Source organism: Fukomys damarensis, unplaced genomic scaffold (assembly GCF_012274545.1).
Source record: "Fukomys damarensis isolate Sample0158 unplaced genomic scaffold, DMR_v1.0_HiC HiC_scaffold_28, whole genome shotgun sequence".
In the NCBI taxonomy this organism is placed as follows: Eukaryota; Metazoa; Chordata; class Mammalia; order Rodentia; family Bathyergidae; genus Fukomys; species Fukomys damarensis.
In genome coordinates this window covers 44,070,182-44,090,997 of record NW_022900940.1, presented here as the reverse complement: position 1 = coordinate 44,090,997, position 20,816 = coordinate 44,070,182, and the positions used below count along the sequence as shown (strand labels likewise).

The 20,816-nt window shown below is 36.8% G+C and overlaps 1 protein-coding gene across 11 annotated transcripts in view; it reads left to right on the top strand.

The window, feature by feature from the left end:
* Fhit (fragile histidine triad diadenosine triphosphatase) overlaps positions 1-20,816 on the top strand; it is a 1,329,438-nt gene that overhangs the window by 596,987 nt on the left and 711,635 nt on the right. For all 11 annotated transcript variants that reach the window (XM_010643166.2, XM_033757040.1, XM_010643170.2 and 8 more), the window contains one exon: positions 16,012-16,131. In XM_010643166.2, the coding sequence (XP_010641468.1) occupies positions 16,029-16,131 (103 nt within the window). In that variant the 5' untranslated portion in view covers positions 16,012-16,028. The remainder of the gene's footprint in view (positions 1-16,011; positions 16,132-20,816) is intronic.

Here is a 20,816-nt window from a genome sequence, read left to right as displayed (position 1 = left end):
ACAAAGATTGGGGGTGTGAGATGTGGAAGATTGAGGCAGGTCCCAGACCTCTGTGGCAGTGCAGGGAATAGGTGTCAGGAGTTGTAAGTGAACAAGGTGGGAGTAAGGAGTTCTTAACCTTCACTGTGTGTTAGAATTGCTATGCAGACTCTTACAAACAAAACCAAAAAAGGATCTGGTACTCAAGTCTTAGCTAGGCTATGATAACCATTTTAATTTAATTAAAATTTCTGAGTGTGTGCTGGTAACAAAGGTACAGAGAAACAGATACCCTCACCCATTGGTGGTTGTTATAGCGTAGATATAGGTGTCCCCCAGAGTCTAATGTGATAGGTGGAGCATTTCAGAGGTGAGTGGATCTAGGGTGTGTGCTATTGGGATCAAGGATGTCATGCTGGGATTGATTCATGGTGCAATGCTAGGATTAAAGCTGCCCCATCCTGGGTATGAGTGCTACCTGTCCTAAGGGTGGGTAGCCTGGGTAAGATATAAGAGACAAAAAGAGAGTGACTGCTTATCTCTTGTCACTTGCTGCTTCTTTGCTACATTGCTGCCTTTTGCCCACCATGAACTGTTTCTTTTCTGTGATGCCTCTCTGCCCTGCCATCCTACTTTGGAGCCAGCCAACTATGAACTGAAACCCCTACAAACTGTGAGCTAAATAGCCTTTCCTCCTTTAACTCTGAATGTCAGGTATTTTGTCTCAGCAATGAGAAAAGTAACTAAGAGAGTAGTAGTAATATAAGATGGTACAGTTACTTAGGAAAACACTTTGGCAGTTCCTGAAAAAGTTAACAATAGAATTTCTATATGATGCAGGGATTCCATTCCTAGGTATATATCAAGAGAAATGAAAACATATGTCCACATACAAACTTGAATCTAAATGTTCGTAGCACTACTCATCATACCTCAAAAAATAACAAATGTCCATTAACTGATGAAGGAATTTTTAAACCAGTTTGTATATGTGTGTGTGTGTATATATATATATACATATATATTATATATATTATTCAGTCTTTAAAAGGAATGAGGTATCTATATGTGATAGAACACAAGTGAACCTTGAACAAATTATGCTAAGTCAAAAGCATCATATTATATGATTCCATTTATATGAAATATCCATACTAAATGAATCCATAGATCTGGGGGGACCCCGTCCCGCGGGGAATAGGAGATGAGAGCCGCCTCTTATTCGTGGGTCATCAGAGGCCAATCCGATCTTGAATGTCTGTGAAGGAAATCTTTAAGAAGTTAGAGTACACGGCCCAAGTCTGGTTTCTGATCAAAGGCGCTTTATTGGCTCAGCAAAACGATTATATACTGTTATCCCAGGGGGAAGGTTCAGCAAGCTTATTGGACAGTTCAAGCAAATCAATCACATGAGTCACTCAAGCATTTAACCATACAGCAATCAGTATTTTACCAAATGTGGGGAGGGGTAAGTGGGAAGGCGTACATCAACAATTAACCCTATGCAATCTTTAACTTCACAATCCCTAGGGGCAAGTAGGACAGGGAAATACCACCTGCTTCCTGCTCCAGATCCCGTGACCCTGTGGTTAGCACAAAGGGCTATTTTTTCTGTAAGATTTCCTGTTTGCCCAGGGGCTAAACCTGCCAAAAGTCACATACGTAGTCTAGTGGGATTTTTCCACCGAGGCAAAGGCTAAGGTTGAGGGCAGCCATCTTATGCAGGCCCAAGCAGTCTCTCACACATAGAGATAGAAAGTATATTAATATTTACCAGGGTATGAAGGAAGGAGAAATGTGAAGGTACTGCTGATGGGTGTGGTTTTCTTTTGGGGATAATGGCACAATTTTGGTGAATGTAATCCAACCACTGAATTGAACACTTTAAGAAGGTAAATTTTATGATCTGTGAATCATATCTGAATTAAAAAAAATCTTAACAGAAAAATAAATATGAGGACAGGACATGAGCATTTGTTTTAGTTTAGGTCCAAAATGTCACCCTAAAATCTCATGTGTTCAGAGGTGGGGATTTGGGGGAGGAGACTGAATCCTGGGGGCACTGTATGCATCAGCGTTAATCCACAAAGGAGTTGAGGGTCAAATGTGCTATGAGGAGGCAGGGCCTGTTTGGCAGAGGTGGTTCGTGGAGGTGTGACTGGAAGGATGTGCTCTTGTCCCAGGCTCCTTGCTTCCTGGCTGCCCTGAATTCAGCAGCTTCCTCTGTATTTCACCACAGAGCCAGCTGACCATGACCTGAAACCTACGCCAAATAAACTTCTGCTTTAGTTTGTGAATGCTGGGCATTTTGTCTCAGCAATAGGAAGTGACTACTAATGTAGCATTTCACACTCCTGAAATAATCCTTTAAAGATACAATAATAAAGATTTTTTAAAAAATTGGATTTGAACCTTAAACACTCTGTAGTTTAAAATATTTGTCATCGTGAAACTTCTTACTGCGTATTAAATAAAATGCCAAACAAAGCCTTGAATGAGCTGCTACCTAGCCATCTCTGAATCCGATAGGGTCCCCCTTCCTTGCTCCCTGTTTTCATTCCACCACCACTGTTCTTTCTTTTCTCCATTGTTTACTCTTGCCTTGCACTTATTGTTGCCTCTACCTGGGACCTTTTGTCCCCTGATACTCTTGTACCATGGGTTCCTCATCATTCAAATGCCAAGTCAAATGTTAAGTTTCCTTTCCTAAATCAATACAGCATTCCTTCTGCCTCCAAGACATTGCCAGTTCTTGCATTTTGAGAATTTCCTTCAAGGCACAATCAGAAATGTTTTGCTTGTTGGTTGATTTGTAATCTCTATTATGTATAATTCCTCCTCCATGAGAATAGAGGCCTAGTCTGACATGTTTATGACCAGAATAGTATTTAGAAAATGGGAGGGATCTAATAAATATTTGCTGAATGAATGAATAGGTGATGGAGTTTAATGAGCAAGAAACTTAAGGAAAGAGGATTCCAGTGTAGGCAATCTTGGAACATCTTTGTAGGAGAAGGGGGAAGAACTGATGAGAAGGTAAACAGCAAAATAAGCAAAGATGTAAAGAAAGGGACGTTACAGGTAAAAGGAGGCCAGGAGAGGAAACCCATGAAGTACAATCTTGAAAAAGTACTTGGCGTTTTGAAATACTTGTGTTCTTGCATGCAAACAGTTGAGGTTATGGAATTTTCTTTTAATTGTTAACAACTGAGAAATTTTCTCAGGAACACCATAGGTTGATGATTTACTTTTCTGTATAAAGATGTTATAGATACACTTTTTAAAATTTTGCTTAAATTCTGAGATATTTTAGATTATCTTTCTCTTTTTCTTATCATCTTGTCTTATTTCGCATTCTTAAACTGTCCTCTGTGCAGTTTTGGCACACATCTCCAGGCTAAGGATGTTTTATAAATCACATAAACTTAAATGCATGCTTCCAGCCACTCTTTTATGTGCTTTGATTGTTTTCTAAGTCATCAATAAAATATGCTTCAGAACCTAGCCAACTCACTGTGCTGTTCCTCGGGTTGGTGGCAGCTCATTTTTCCTTTTAAGGTCAGTCTAGGGATCCATTAGTCAGCAGCTTTCCCAGTTTATTTACATTTTGGTTAACAATTAAGCACCCCATTTTTAGAGGAATTGAAATAGAGATGAATTCTCCAGTTGGTAAAAGTGCTTGGGATTGTAGCTTCTTTTCATTTCTGCAACAGGGTTTTCTGCCTCTAGAGTTAGTTTTAATTCTTGCCATTTGCCGAGTCATGACAGGGTATAAAAATAACAGATACTCCACCTCCTAACCTTAACAGCTCCAGACATAATCGAATAACATCTTCATATTTCTAGTTAAAAGGAAATACAAATTTTTTCATTCTTTTAACCAAAAGAGCGGTATTTCTATTTCATTACATCTGGCTTCTGGTTGCCTAGGAGACATTAGAGTTCATGGCAGATTGCTTTAGCGAGGGCATTTAGAAAAAGTCATTTTCCCTACATTGTATTCTGAAATAATGACAAAATTTTACTAGAAATTTGGAGAAGTAGAAATTGCCCATTGTTGACAAAGTTATGTGGAAATGGGCCTTCTATACCCTATGGTTGATTATAAATTATTAGAAACATTTCCTGAGAGATATTTACCAATTCATATCAATAGTCTTGAAGGTTAATATCTTTTGAATGCAGTAATACTTAAATCCCGGAATTGATGCAGGAAAAGTAATCACAGAAATGCATAATGTTGATGTATGTCATACCTTCCTCCCCCGTAGGGCTGTCAGGAGGATTAAAACATATATCATATGTAAATTGCTTAGAAGGACGAAAATAACAAGCACGCATTAGCTGGTATTTCTGTTAGTTAATCAAATGCTACTTTTTATGTGACACTGCTCTACCTCTGATATGGAGAATAGTAGTCTGGGTAGGACAATGCCAGATACATGCTTTTATTTGTCTTTATTTTATTTATCCCATAACAGTTTTGTGTTTAGCATTTTACTAAGGGCCTCGCCAATACTAATTTATGTATTAGCTGACAGCTTGCAGTTGCTTATTGAATAAAATTTACATTACTTTTTCTGTGGCAAAATACACCAATATGATGATTAACACTCAGTGACTATTCACTAAGTGCCTACTATGTGTCCCTGAGAATGTTCTGTGAAGTCCATTTCACAGACTCAAAGAAGCTAAAGAACATGTATATGTTCATACAACTGGTTGGGAGAGAAAATAGAATTTTCACCATCTCTGTCTTATCCCAGAGCTATTTGTACCTCACTGTTTTAAACATTCTGCTGGATCCAAGATGTGATGGAACCAAAGCACCTATTCTTTCAGAAAACTCTTGAAATGAGTTTAGTAAACTGAGCTTTTGAGCTAGTGCTTTGTGGATATGCTCTTCAAACTTTAATGTGCATTCTTTAGTAAGTTTGGGCTGTTTCCTGGGAAATGCATTCTTGTAATGCTTGAGTGATGCAGATGTCAGCAGATAACATTTTGAGAAGCCAAGCTACTATATGGTTTGTGAAAATATACGATCTTTTCATTTTTCCCAAAACAATCACTTAATATAGGCAAAAGGAAGACAGTCATGGGATAGAAATGTTTAAGGAGTGGTATAGGTGCATTTTACTGAAAATCTTGAGTTTTTCAAATTTTTGAAAATGGACTTTGAAATGTCTTTGCGTTCCCAGAAAGCAATTCATAATTAGTGTTCTCTACTTGATAAAACAATTTGAAGATAATAGGCATGGGCTTTTGCTCTTTTCATTTGTTGACCATCTTATGAGAGAGTACTGCTCTGTGGCTTTAGCACTGAAGGATCCCTTTATGTGACAGTGTCTTTTATTTTTTATCTTTTGGTACTGGGGATTGAACTTGAGTCCTCGAGCTTGCAGGGCAGGCGGTGGAACCACTAAGCTGAATACCTGGCCCGAAGTGACAGTGTCTTTAATTCAGTTTCTGAGATTGGGTCCTGGGAGTCATCAGCTCTCAAGTTTAAGAAGTCCTTAAATAGTATCTTTTATAAAGAACCAGGAGAACCACTAAGGTTTGGAATTGATTTGAGTAGACTACTTGGCAGGCTGGACTTGGTATCTCTAAAATGACAGGATGGATCTAAGTGAGCTCTGCAGTCATTTTCTTGCTCAGAATTTCTGTGGGTGGTTTTTGTTATTTTTCGGGGGGAATAAATTTTGAGCGCAGTTATTTTAGTTTCTTATTTGGTAGCATAACATTTGAAAGCAATCCAGAATGAAACCTGGTCTACCTTGAATTGAGCTTTTGTTATCTACTCTTACTAATGACTTGGGGAACTCATGTTTTGAAGACTACATTTGCTTTTATGGCCATTAGACCTTCTACTGAAAGGTAGGTGACCTATCTAGCCCTACCAGAAAATGACTGATTAAATCCACTGAGTCAAAAAACTAAATGTGAATATTAGGGACCTTTTGCATTATCTCCTTTTTGTTTAATAAATCTTGAGGATGAAGTTCTAAAAATAACGTGATGCTACTAACTAGTGACAATTGTAGGAATCAGAGAGGCAGAATAGGGTATAAGAGAGAGAGAAGATACTAATAGGTTATGAGAGGGAGATAGAAAGGCTGGATTTCAGGGCTGCAAAGATGCGAGATTTATTAAATGCTTTGAAGTTCCAAATAAAGCAATTATTATCAAGGAATAGAAAATAAAAAAAATAAATTGGCTGGAAAGATAAGACCTTGTTTTTTGTTAATATATATTTTTTGTTTATAATAAAGAAACAGATACAGCTATTCACTATATTGTGGGTGAACTAAGTCTCTTATATTTCCTTCTTGAGTAACGTTAATAAATCTAAAGGCCTAAACCTTCCATTATACAGTCTAACCTGGTTCTTGGTTCTCTGAATTCTAGAAGCTATCGCCTCCATATTTGCTATGCAACAGAATTTCATGGAGATGATTTCCCCTGAAAACTCAACAGAACATTGGTACATCCCACTTTCTTATTTGGTAGAAAGGATTCAGCCGTTTTACTTTAGCCTAAAATAAAATTGCTTTTGACCATTTTCATGTAAGAGGAAACTATTTAATATTTATCTTAGTCCTGCAGACAGTGTCAGCTCCTGAAGAAGCATGAATCTTCCCATCACACTATCTTGATTCTTACATTTTTCATGCTTCTGTCTTTTTAATAGTTCCAAGAATATTTTTCTTCTCCAATGAAATTAAACCTTGGAGAAGCCAGTCTGCTAGCTGCACAACCAGGCAAAATATTACCACGGTTAAGAAGGAGGTAGAATTAAATTAGGGTAGAGAAACTCGAAAATGTTAGTGTTGTGGTTTAAATCTAAACCACGTATGGAAGGTGCTTGGAGTGGGGTGCTTTGCTCATTGGTGCACTCATCCACCCGTGAGTTCAGTCGCCGAATGTATTATTAGAAAATAGGGCACGGCTGGAGATGGGTCACTGGGGACGTCGCCGGGAAGAGTGTATTTCTGTCCCTGATGTCCCCCTCTCTCCCTGCTTCCCGGCTGGTAAGGGTGAACACCTTTTCCTCCTGCCTGCTCCTCTACCATCCTGTTCCTGCCTCTGAGACAGCCACCATGGACTGCAACCAAGAGCCAAAATCAAACTCCCCTCCTTCAAATTCTGGGTATTGGGTATTTTTTTCCTTATCATGGGAAAGTGACTAAAACAATTGGCATTCTGATGACTACATCCCATGGCAGACACAGTGAGATGTGCTTTATGTATGTTGTCTTCTGTTTTTAGATGACATATGTGATTATGAAAAGTTCAGTTCTTGGCAGAAGGGTAGGAAGAGAGTGGCAGGGCTCAGGCTCAAATGCAAATGCCTTGAACTCTGCTTCCATCTCGTCCCGTTTCTCCAAACAAAATACATTTTGAATTATATAAATGATCATGGGAGAGGGAATATTGTAGCGATCAGAAGGCAGTCAGTATTTGAAATTGTTGGCAGGCTAGCCTAATGAGAAGAAGTATAATAGAAATATATGAGCTTGTTGAGAAGAATTCTCCATAAAAAGGAGGGAAATGTGGGCAGAGTAGCCTAGAAATAGAGAAAAAACTTGAAAGTGAGTAATCTCAAAATGTAATGTTAGGGACTAACAACAAATGAACGAATAGCAGAATTTCAGTTTGAAGCTATTTCCCAAAATGCATATTAGAGAAATAGAGATTTGAGAAGACTGTAACCAGAGCTAAGAGAGGTAAGAATAAATACAAATGTCGGACAAAATCTCTGAAAGGCAAAAGCACCAACTGAGGTCAGAGAGTATGTGAAGAAATAGTTACCAAATGTGTGGAAAATGCAATACAAACTGAAGACCTCATATAGAAATGGTTTGGAGACTGCACATGGAGAATCAGGAAGGTAGTCTCTAGTGGGTTGAATAGTTTCCCCAAAGAAGGAATCTTACAACATGACCGTATTAGAAATAGGGTCTTTGCAAATGTAACTAGTAAGATGGGGTTATGATTGTTAGCACGGGCCCAAATCCATTAACTTGAAGCCTTATAAAGAGAGACGATGTGAAAGCAAGGCCATCTGAAGGTTGGGTTGGGGGTTAGAGGACAAGGGTTAGAGTGATGCCAAGGAACACTAAGGAGCCCCCAGAATTGTTAGCAACCAGCAGAAGTCAGGAAAAGGCAAGAAGAATACTGACCTAGAGACTTTGGAGCAAGTAGGGAATTTAGTGATTTTTGTAACAAAAAGCAAAAATAAGTTCAGTTTCTAAGAGCATGATGGAGGAGATAATCAGAAAATTTTCTACCGAAAATGATTTTAAATGCTGTATAGGGTATATGAGTATTCACTCAAAGTTACAACTGAGCCTTGAAGAACCGGGGAGCTCAAACCAAAGAAGCAGCTGAGATTCAAAACAAGTGGTGGTACTGGAGCCTCAGGATTGCTAGAGTAAGTGTGCAGATTTTGAAAGTAAATAAATAGTGCCACATTAGAAATTATAACTCAGTGTTGCGTTATTTGAGCATGCTAGATATGAGGATGGGGGGGAGGGTGGAGTACAATACCTGAAAGAGATCAGAGGTGGTCAGAATATGTTAAGTGTATGGATATTGATGGGGAAATTTAGTGTTCCTATGGATAAGAGTAACTGTTACTGAGACAAATAATAGTGTATAATTTTTATACCTATGGGAAAATTCCTGATTTAACTGGAGTGGAGGTAGGAGGAGAAAATGATGAAATAAGATGTGTGAAATAGACTGAAAGAATAATTGGCATAAATGTATAGGGGTAAAGTTTATCAGGCAGAGCCTCTAATGGGGAGAAAACGAGAGTCATGGATAAGTTTTATTTACACTTTACACAAGTTAAAATGCGGTGATAAAAAAGTCATACTTGTCAGATACAAATGAAAAAAGAAATAATAAGATCAAGAGAGTAAAACACGCAGGACCATATGCACATGTGAGAAGATGGCTTTGAGATATGCAAAATAGTAATTTATGCATTTGTCACTGATTTAGTAACTGTAGTTAGAAACAACAGTCATCTTAAAGTGGTGAAGCAATAAGACAAAATGTTCATGAATGACATTGATCTTGTTTTAATATCAGAGTTTGGTACAAGTAGTTTTTCTTACTTGTTTTCTGATAATTTTGCCTAATAAGGACATTACTCCTTCCTTAGTATTTGATGTAATTCATGACTGAATTGAACAAATGAAGATATTTGTTCCTATAGTATTCATAATGGGTGTTTTTATAGAAATGAATCATAAGTGTATATGTTTATAAAGATACTTTGTTTCTTTATATGTGTTTATAGTTTGTGCTTTTCAGTGATCTGTATTGTCAAATTTATTGGCACAGAGTTGTTCACAATATTTTATTTTTTTATTTTTGTGAAATGTCCCCTTTTATTTCTAATATTGGTAATTTGCATTCTTTCTCTTATGTCCTAATTTATGTAACTAGAATTTTTTGTCTTCACATATCTCGATTGTAATTTTATTATCTATTTTAGTTCATGTTCTTTTTTATCACCCTATGCTCTGATCTTGAGTATTTTCTTCCACTTATATTTGAGCTACTTTCTAAAGGTGAAAGCTTAAGAATTAATGTTACTTTTAAAATTTTTAACATATGCATTTACAGCTTATAAATTTCTCTTAAATCAGAGAAATAGTTGAATTCTGTGTTTTTTTCTATATTGTATTTATGCATCACTTCCAATTACTTCATGTTAATTCATCCGTGCTTCTACGAAGTTATCATCAAACCACCCTCATAAAGATGAATCTCTCTTTTGTCTCTAGTATTGTATCATCCAACATAAGCACAACTTCAACAATTTTACACTGTGTCCGTGTCTTCCTGTGAGAGTGGGGAGGGAAGCATTTATACGAGGAACAAAATTTTCATTGTCTGTAAACTGTTTCACTCTATTATATTAGACCTTTTAATAATTTGTATATGGCTACTTGCTTGGACTTTCTGTGTAAATAATGTTTAATCTTTACTTCATAGGATTTTTTTTTCTTCCTTGAGATCCATATATTTTTATCCCCTTTATTTTTTGGTGTATATTGAATAAAATTATTACAATAGGAAAAAAAATAAGCCAAGGTAGATATTTAGACAACAGTGAATTTCATCTATGTATGACGAATTGACTAAACATCAGAATATATTTTATTTTGGAAGATCAGCAAGGTGGGTACAAATCCCTTCATCTCATAGGCCAGGTCAGAAGTTTTAGATTCTAAAAAGCACAACAGTATAATTTTTTTTTCAAACTACAATGCTATAAATTGGACAGTATTAACAAAAAAGCAAAACCATGCTGTGTGTTTGGAAATGAAAATAGGAAATAACCCTCAGGTTAAATAGGAAGTGGTAACAGGAACAGCAAATTTTTAGAGCTAAGTGATCATAAAGCACAGTAGCTGAAAGATACAGTTGATGGATTACTTTGAAGGCAATATTCAGCTTTTGTTACACAAGAGACAAACATGAAGCTGGAAGCCATATAAGCTCAACATTTGACTCAGGTAACTAAAAAGCTGAAGAAGCACAGAAGGAAAAATAATCATGGGAAAGAAAGAAAAGTGCAGGAAAACAATACCAAGGTAAAAATAATTAGTTAAGCCAAAGAACCAAAATTAACTCTTTGGAAAACCTCATAATTTACATATAAGCCTTGAATGACAAGTGAAATAAAAAGACACATCGGTAGCATGATATACAAAAATAAGTGAAAGAACTAATTACATTTTTACTTATTAAAAAGAATATGATATATTGTTGCCAGTAAAATTGAAATTTAGGATATAAAGATATCAATAGGAGAAAAACATGAGTCACTCAGAAGATATTAAATAAATTATAATTATTATCAAAACTTGGTCCTGTCTCCTGTCAGAGAAGGGGCACGAATTTGACAAATAAATTTCATTTAACTCTCAAGGCACAGACAATATTTATTTATAAAGCTTCTTTTATTTTTATTTTATTTTATTTTAAATTTTTGGTATTGGGGATTGAACTCGGGTCCTTGCGGTTGCAAGGCAGGCCACTAAACCACTACACTAAATCCCCGGCCTATAAAGCTTCTTTCAGAACAAAGAAAAACACCAACCTACTCAGTTTGATGTTTTAATGAAGACCAGGTAAGTTTAGGTTAAAAAAAGGAGTAGCCAACTTCACTTATGACATTAAAGAATGTTAAGAAGTCAAATCTGGGGTTTTATTAAAAAACAACACATTGTGACATAAAACTAAATTTAATCATAAAACTGAGAGGATCATCTAATATTTTTTTAAAACTAGCATTTATGATATAAAAATGTATCTAATAATATGAAAGTTTTTTTGGATGAACTCGGTCCTTAGCAACCTTAGGACAGAAGGGGTGTTTTTCTGTTTCATTTTTTTTTTCTTTTTAGCTGGATGAACGCTAAATGCTTTCTGCCAAAATTCTCTAGCAGATGTCACTTTTAATGGAGAAAATATGTTTAGAATACAAGGATGTTGGTGTAGTTTTCAACACAGCACCAGAGAACAGATCTATGCATAAAGACAAAGAAGAAACAAAAAGTACAAACATTGAAATGAGGTATATAATCATGCTCCAATTCTTTCACTTATCTAATCCTCTCGTTCTAAGTCTAAACCCCCATGCTAAATGGTAAAGATGCTATATTGAAAAGCATATTCACTGCAAACATATTATGGGCTGCTTCTTGAAATTAATTTAATTCACATGAGTTAAAGGTGATACATTAATGACTACCACAAGTGGTCAGTTTGCAAGCTGTGCCTGATCCTATTGGGCTGCTGAATGTACCAATTGGGATAAGGGTTGTGATTGATTTAAAGAGTTGTTTTCTCTGATATTATGTCATTATTTTTTAATGAAATCACTTAAATAGAAAATCAAAGAGAATCAACAACAATTATTAGAAGTAGTACAGGAATTCAGTGTAGTTGCCAGCTATAAGGGCAATATATAAAAATCAATAGCTTCCCTCTGTATTGGGAGTAACCAGTTATAAACTATGATAATAATAAGATACCATTTATAAGAATGACATAAACTGAAAGTTACCTAGGGATAAATCTAAGATAGAATGCATAAAACATACAAGGGAAATTTAAAACTCTATTACAAGAGTTTTATTATAGTATTAAAGAATATAAATGCAGTGTTCATAAATGGCTTTATCGAATATTGTGAAGATGTCACATTTCCCCTCCATTAAAATTTAAACCCAATTCAGTCAACATCTAAACCCAATTCAGTCAACATCTAATCAAGAGTTTTTTCTTTTTAAAGGATTCAGTGTAAATTTATGTGGGGAGTAATTTTTTAAAAAAGAAAGATTCTATCTCTGTAAAGCACTAAGAGATATGGAACAGGAGCTGGAAAACTTCAGTACACAAGCCAAATCTAGAGCGTGCATGTTGCTGTAAATAAAGTTTTACTGATACACAGACACATCTACTCATTTGCATATTGTCAATGGCTGTGTTTATGCTCTGGTGACAGAACTGAGCAGCTGCAACAGAGACTGAACCCTACTGCATCTGTTCCTTTTCATAAAATATTTAGTGAGTTCTGTTCTATAACATCTGGCCTAGAATCCAAATGAAAGAGTCTAGACTCGTTTCTATATACATTCGGATACTTGTAATCATTCTCTGGAATTCATACAAGAAAATTGGCTCACAAAAGAAAAAAAATGAAGATGTTTTCATACTTATAAATAAATCTACAAGTGGGATAAATACCTATTAAAAGTGAAAATGTATGTGATAGAAGAAAATACAGGCATATATTTTTGCAGCGTTATGGTAGAGAAGGTTTTGTTAACATAAGATTCACCATGCACAAAGTATAAAACGAAAACCAATGAATTTTAACACATCAGAATGAATGCTTTTTGTTCAATTGTGGAAATAACAGAAAAATTAGCAGATAGTAAAAGTATAGTTGTCATGCTTAATAGACCAGTCAATACATAGAATATATCATGGTCTTTGGAAAACTAGAAACTACAAGGGAAGTGACCGGAAACAAAAGAGGACCGATTGTCCTTCTAAAAATAGAGAATTTGTAGAAGGAGAACCATACATACATCTCTATTACAAAACAGATGAATTAAGAGGAAGAGATGCCTTTCTACAAATCAATCAGTAAAAGCTAGAAAAGCAGATACTATGAAGTGCTGGCAAGGATGTAGGAAAACAGAAATCCTCACATATTGCTGCTTGAAATGCGAATTGGTACATTTCAGAAAAAGACGTATGTGTTCAGAAACTCCATAATGGGCTGTAGTTTATGTATCCAGGGAAATTCACATAAGGATGGCTGTCACAGTGTTATTTGTGACAGAAGATTACCATCAGACTAGCTCATGAGTATTCGAGAGATGGACAAAAGAAGCTACCATGAAATGCAGTGAGAAGGAACAAGCAGCGTGGAGGAGTAACAGAAACATCAGTCAGTCGTGATGCTGAGAGAACATTTTACAGTGATATTTAAAAGATACAATTTACGTTTATAATTATAAAAATTTAAAAACCTCATGTAAGAGCTCTAGATGTTTCGCATGAAATACATGTACACAAACATATAAATGGGATTCTAAATTGTACTTTAATTGTGAAAAAGTGAATCACCCGAGTTGGGAGGGATGGCCGTGGTCCTGAGCATAGAGGATGAAAAGAAAAGTGAAGTCCAGAGAAGAGCCAAGACGGCATCCAGATAATAATAACTCTTCCACTAGAGCCTGCGCCTGTCACATCTGGACTGTTACCCATACAGGGAAGCAGACTCCAGGGTCGTTGCTCCTTCTAGCATTAGCATTGTCGATGTCAGTGTCCTACTGATGACGTCTAGATTTCCGTGTCGTGGTTCCATTTGCCTCAGTGATAACTGTAATAAAACTTGAGGGAAGTCTCGAGTTGTTTCAGTTTCATGCTGTACCAGCTTGGCAGCTCAGCTGAAAGGACCCGTGTTAGCCTCAGCAATAATCGACTGGAGTGTACCCTTGTCAGAACAAGTGGTGCATCAGAGGACGAAGGGGAATCCGTCCCTAAAGTTAGTTGTAGGGAATTCCTACATATTGGAGGTGGTGGAGTATTCTGCTCAAAATCAAAATGATGTGGCTGGGACTATGGGAAGTGGATGCTGGGGAGTTACTGGTGGTTTGAATCAGTGTGGTGTAAGAATAGTTAGCAAGATTTGCTATGTTTATTCTAAAACACGGAAGGAAATGAAGAAGGGTTAATTCCAGATACACAAAGCACTGACACTGACACAATACTTTTTTGATAATATCTGTTTCATGTGGCTCTAAGGAATAAATCACCTGCAAGTAGATGGCTTTGGTATGAAGAATGACTGGTATCGGTGGGTGCAGCTGCTGTCTTAAAAGAGGGTGAGCTTCCTGCCACGGGCCTGTTGGAGCCCATGGCAACCAGCTGCTTGACAGGGGTCCTCAGGAATGGGCCCACGGACTGGGAGTGCAGCTGCACGTGGATCAGCGATTCCTTGTCACAGGAACAACTTTTTAAAGCACACACTGCTGGCCCTTCTCTTAGAGTTTCTTATTCAGTAGATCTAGGGTGGGCCTTGAGAATTCACATTTCTGCTAAGTTCCTGGGAGATGCTGGTGCATCTAGCCAAGGAAATATACATTGAGAGCCATTGTGGTGGATGATTTTTGGTATCTTTACTCTACCTTCATTTTTATGAGAGAGTTGTAAGTGTTCTGAAAACCGCTATCTGTATCATTGAGAAAAACCTTCGCATGTTAGTTCTTGAGCACTGGAAATGTGTCAGGTTCTGCTCTTGAGTACATGTCTAGTAGAGAACATGTGTAGGTCTGTCTGTGGTTTGTGTCACATAAGACACTGGGCCCATTAAATGATTGTGCATGGATGGTGTATTCCATAAAGCAGTGAGGTATTTTCTGATCTCGTCGTCTTTTTCATAATTGTATCTTTTTCCACAGGTTGATCTACATGTCTTAGTTTTCTAGTGGGCTGTTCTTGAATTAGAAATATGAAGTAGTGCCAGGTGTGGTGGTGCATGCCTGTAATCCCAGCACTAGGGAGGCTCAGGCAGGAGGAGAGCTGGAGTTCGAGACCATCCTGGGCTACATAGTGAGTTCCAGGTCAGTCTCAACTACATCGTAAGACCCTGTCTCAAAAACAAAAACAAAATCACAAAATAAAAGAAACACGAAGTAGTTTCTCAGGGAGGGTGTGTCTGAGTGATTTAGAAAGTACCTTTTTGATGACTAGGGATTGCCAAACAAAAAATAATTTCTTGGTGATGAATGGATTTGGTTTAACATAGCTTGTAAGTCTCACATCTCTCTTCAGCTCCCTTTTTGAGGCTTTCCCTGAAAAGGAGGATATTAAGCAATTCATGAACCTTTCTGTATCCAGGCTGCGTCAACCAGGAATTGTTCATGTCTCAAATTCCAATTTGCTCCTTTCTTCTTTTTTTGCTTTAATTTTGAAAATTTACTAGACTAGTTCTCTGGAGGTGCTTGTATGCTTTTATAATTGTAGGCAAGGTCAGGCACTGTTTGTACTTGTTCTAAATTGCTGCTATATAAACAAAGATAAAACCATTTGAGGGAAACACTTAAGAATTAGGTTTATAGTCAGTACTTAACAATGAAAATTTTCCGCTTAGCAAAGATGACAAAAATGAATGGGTAAAAATAAGTGCTTGACAAATAGGGCTTGTAGTTTGGAAGTGGCACCTGGATGTGGAAGGATTTAAACATGAAAGGCTGTTGAGTTGTTCATGTGCAAATTCCTGCTTGAAAAACGTGCTCAGATTGAGGCAGGGTTGTAGGGGGAGCAGAGTACTTGGGACAAACCTAGAATTCATCTTGGTGAATAATAAATGAGTCATTAAAATGGCATCTGTTTGCAACTAATAATCTGCACTAATGGAATTTGCTTTCTTTAAAGTGGTACACAAGCTGGGTTTCTTATTAAACGTCCATTTCCTAAATTGATTTCTTTCAGGCTTCAATCGTGAGGAAATGTCGTTCAGATTTGGCCAGCATCTCATCAAGCCCTCTGTGGTGTTTCTCAAAACAGAACTGTCCTTCGCTCTTGTGAACAGGAAACCTGTGGTACCAGGACGTATCCTTTTCTTTTAAGAGAGGCAAAATGAAGTCTTCGAATGTAATCAACCCAAAGAATTGGAGGATTGGCCCCTGATGTTTGTCCTAAAAAGTAAATAAGGAACCCAGCTCCCTCTTCCTTTGGACAGCCCAGGTAAGCTGTTACTCACATTTATTTTGAATCCAGTTGGTGGCACCAGTAATATGCTTGATCAGTGTTGCAGAACTTCTGAAAAGAGTTGCTTAGCAACCGTGGCTTTGGAGGTGAATTTTTGCTTGACCTTTTCACTCCCATAGCTGTGTAAATAAATAGGTGTTTCTAAAATTGGCCCAATGAATATCATGGACACTTTATATTCATTGTGAATTTTAATGGTACGTTAGCAATTGGATAGCAAATTTGTGGAGTGGAATTAAGGTAATATGCACTAACTTTGTTCTTTATCTCTTGTGAAGATCATTCAGTTATTAGTTTTAGTTAAATTCATACATGTAAATTTTTAAATAATTTTTTGCATGTTGGCATCTAAAATGGCCTTTTCTCTTTGTGCAAACCCTGGCATCTAGGCCATCGTACTGTGTTTCTGTCAGTAGGTAAAGTCTATATCCATTGGAAGAATTTGCACAGACCTCAGTAGGGTCCGTGCTCTCTTTTGCAGTGGGAATTGCAGGAATTGTTGAAATGCTCTGGAATAATTTTCGTGTTGTTGGAAGTATCACTTTTTGACCGTGTACATGTAAATTTTGTAATGACTCTCTAGCACTTTCTTTGATTTCTTTCCGTTGTATTTTTCTATGCAGGGGGCAACAAGAGTAAAATTTCGTATTTTAAAATAAAAGATATTTTCTACACTGAGACATGATTTGATTTTGAAACAAATTTCTTAGTAATTCTGAGGGTACAAATATGCCAAAATTATTGCAGAGTAAGTTATATTTTTTCAGCAAGCCAATTTAGAGTACTTAAGAACTTTCTCAATGATCTTTGTTTCTAGCCATGTAACCATTATATTGTGGAAAAATACAAAAAAATTGCAAAAAGATAGTTGTAACTATATGGCAGACTCCTAAATTTCTTAAATACAAATTTAACTAATTAAATTTTATAAACTCACAAAATTAGTAATTAAGCAATAAATTAGTAAATAATGTTATAGAAACTCTTTTCATAGCATTTAAAACTCCTCTTTAAAAATTTTAAAAGTAAAATTAAGTCTAAATATTCAATATTAGACAATGACATTGTTCTATTTACTGAAGAAAATGGGAAAAAAACTAGACTGACTTAAAAAAATTCCATGAAACAACACTGTGGAAGTTACATGTCAATGCTATATTGAGTTCTAAAAGTTCCAAGGCTCTGGAATAACAGCATTTTATTTCATGTTTAATTCTGCTGCAAGTTTGTGGTGGTCTTTTTTCTCTTGAGAACTTTTTCTTAAAACAAATGCCTATAGATTTGAACGTCAAAAATGTATGGTTTAGGGGTGGGGATTTAGCTTAGTGGTTCTGCTGCCTTCCTCGCAAGCCCAAGGTCCTGAGTTCAATCCCCAGTACCAAAAAGGGGGGGTTATAATTTAGGTGCTTTTTCCTTTTGTCATGCCAGCTTAGTTGACTCTTAAGAAAGAACTAAGGGAACCTGGGATAAAAATGAAAATTCAGATGATTGAATCTTAATGTCTCAAACTAAGAAAAGGTGAGATTGCAGATATGTACTTCCTTTTTAATGGTTAGTAATAGAATTAACTTTGCTTTATGACTTTTTACTTATATCTTCTTACTAACTTGATTTTCATGTTTTTTTCAACCAACTCTGAAAGTGTTTTATTTAAGAACTAGAGTATTTGTAAGAGGGAAACAAAAAAATAACTATAGTAAATTGTTATATTTTGGTAAATGATGACTAGTATTTTTCCACATGGCCCTGAAATTGCCTTTGGAAGTGAATCCTAATTAGTTACCATATTTTTAAGTAAATGCCAGGACATTGAGAATATTTTATTAAAATTAACAAACATTTTTTTATGAAGATGAGAGTGCGGATATTTTGTAATCAATGTACTCTGAGGCTATCTCATGTCTGTTGTTGCAAATGGTCTCAAGGCCAGTAGATAATGCATGCAGACAACCCTTTTTCCATGAAGATTTTGTAACTTTTTTTGGTTTTTTTTTGGTTTTTTTTTTGTTTTTTTTGAGACAGGGTCTCACTATGTAGTTGAGACTGACCTGGAGCTCAGTATGTAGCCCAGGCTGGTCTCGAACTCACAGTGATCCTCCTGCCTCAGCCTCCCAAGTGCTGGGATTACAGGCGTGAGCCACCACGCCCGGCCGATTTTGTAACTTTTTATTTTCCTTTACCTTTGTAAACTCAGTTAGGTTCCACTGTGAGAAGCATCTTAATAGGGTACTCATTTGCTTGCACAAAGCTGGAGTCTTTTGTCCTGGGATTTAGGAGTTGAAGCTCTGGGTAGCTCTGCCCACTAACATTTTTAAAATAAGCAGTGAAATGTCTGGATTGAGCCTTTATCTTCCTCCAGTGTTCAGTCCTGCCTGCCCTTGTCTAGTCTTTTTGCAGCCTTCCTGAGTCTGGGCTTTTCCAGTCCAGCCTTTGCCCCACTCTAAACCACAGCTCTCTGACTGTATCAGTCTTCTGATCCCTTGCTAGTAAATCATTAACGATCATATTATTTTTTCAAGTCCAAACTCTTTAGCATAGCTTTAAAAATCTTTCATGTTCTTGCCTCGGTTTGCCTTTTTCCGGCTGTATCCTATGTGTGTGTTATACTTCTTTACCCTATTTTCCCCTGCCACTCTGGACCTTGAGATTCTCACCCTTTTGATTTCTACCAAGGGGTTTGATAACGATTCCTGCCTTTCAGGAAAAAAATGTTTTGTCCTGTGGGACACTTAGTGCCTCATCCTGGATTTATGCTGATTCACTAATGCTCTCCCTGAGCTCGTACTCTCTTCCAGACGCGGTGTCAAACACTTGTCCTCCCTGGTTTCACATCAAGATCTGTACTTTCCTTTTGTCTTTCAGAGAACCGCTCCATCCTGAGTGCGAGGCCTGCTTCTGCATACAGTAGCTCTTTTTTATTAGCTGCTCAAAATGTTATTACAACTGAAATGAAAGTGAATTTTGAAGTGCCAGGATTATATCAATTTTTTTAAATTAATGGAATTCAGTAATGAGAGTTTGCTTAATAACTGACTTTTCTATGATCCTATGCCCAAAATGTCACCATTTTATCTCACATATGTTAATATTATGTTCAAACTGTACCTTCTGAACTTTCCCTTCAAGATTTGTCACTCACAAGCCAGTTTACAATTTTGTTAGGCGCGTACAGCAGAATTGATGGAAAATGGGAAAAGATGCTTTGCATTTCTTTCTGCATGTTAATTTGCCAGTGGACAAATTAGTATCTTAAGACTAGTATACTGGCATGTTCATGCAAAATGCAACATTTTGCTTTGTGTTTTTGATTCTTTTTAAAAATAGTATTCACATGGCCTTTGGGGAGCATGCCATTCACGAGTGACTTATAAATGTTTTCTTTGAACTTGTGTCCTTACGAACATTTTGCTGTCTCCTTCAACTGTTTTTATTTTTTTCTTACGACTTTGCTCACTGACCTTTTCCATAGCTCTCAGAATAGGAGATGAACTGTCAGATCAGGGGCCCAGAGAGGTGCTCTTGCAGCAAGACTCTTTGCTTCATTCTCAAAAGAGCCACTTTAGTCCCTCCTTGTCCTCATCTAAACCAAACACTTCCGTTCCTTGCCAACACAGTTTAAAGCTGATTGAATGGGCTCTGTAGTGCAACACTCTGGAAGAATATATCAGAATGTCTGTAATCCGTTAATTTCTTGCTACTGGAAAATACTCTTCAGAGTTTCTTGGTAAGGGAATAGAATCATTTTATAGAGTATGTCTTCAGAAATTGGCAGTGAACATTTTATTCATGTGCCTCAGTACAGCCCAGCCATTCTTCATGGCTTAAATAAATTTGAGCCATTATGGGTAACTCTTCTTACTTCCCTCCCCTTACATTGTTCTGTGTCTTCCTTGCTTCTTGAGCTGAGCATGAAAAATGAATTTGAACATGAGTAGAATCCATTTGGGGAGTGGGGCTTTTATTGTAAATAAAATTATTCATTTGTTATGTCCTGTTGTTTTCAACAGACAGTGTATTGATCTTTGTGTTGCTGTTCAGAATGGCATAAGGATCCTTAGCACGCGGGAGACATTGCAGTGCTTGTGGATAGATTGACTGTGGTGTATAATGAAAGAGACAAACTTGCTCGCTGGTCCTACTGTATTATACAAATCGTTCGTCAACAGATTATTGAATCGGTTATTAAAGAGACCAGCTTTTTTCCGAACTGGAGCTTCTCATACAGAATGTTATCAGGGCCAAACAATGCTAGGATGATGCATGGAGGTTGCCTTGCAGAGTATATTTGTGAGGAATTAAGGTAGGCAACTTAAAGGGCATTTCTGCTGATGCATTAGAAACAAAAAGTTTAGTACAGTAAAACTGCTGTAAGAGCTAACCTCAACAGATGGAAAACAAAACCCTTGATCTATCTTTTTAATGAATTTTTATCAGTACATTTGTACTAATAATGATGACTGCATTCATTGTGGCCGTTTGGTACATGCAAATGTCTTTTAATGCAAAATGTTACCTTTGCAAATCAG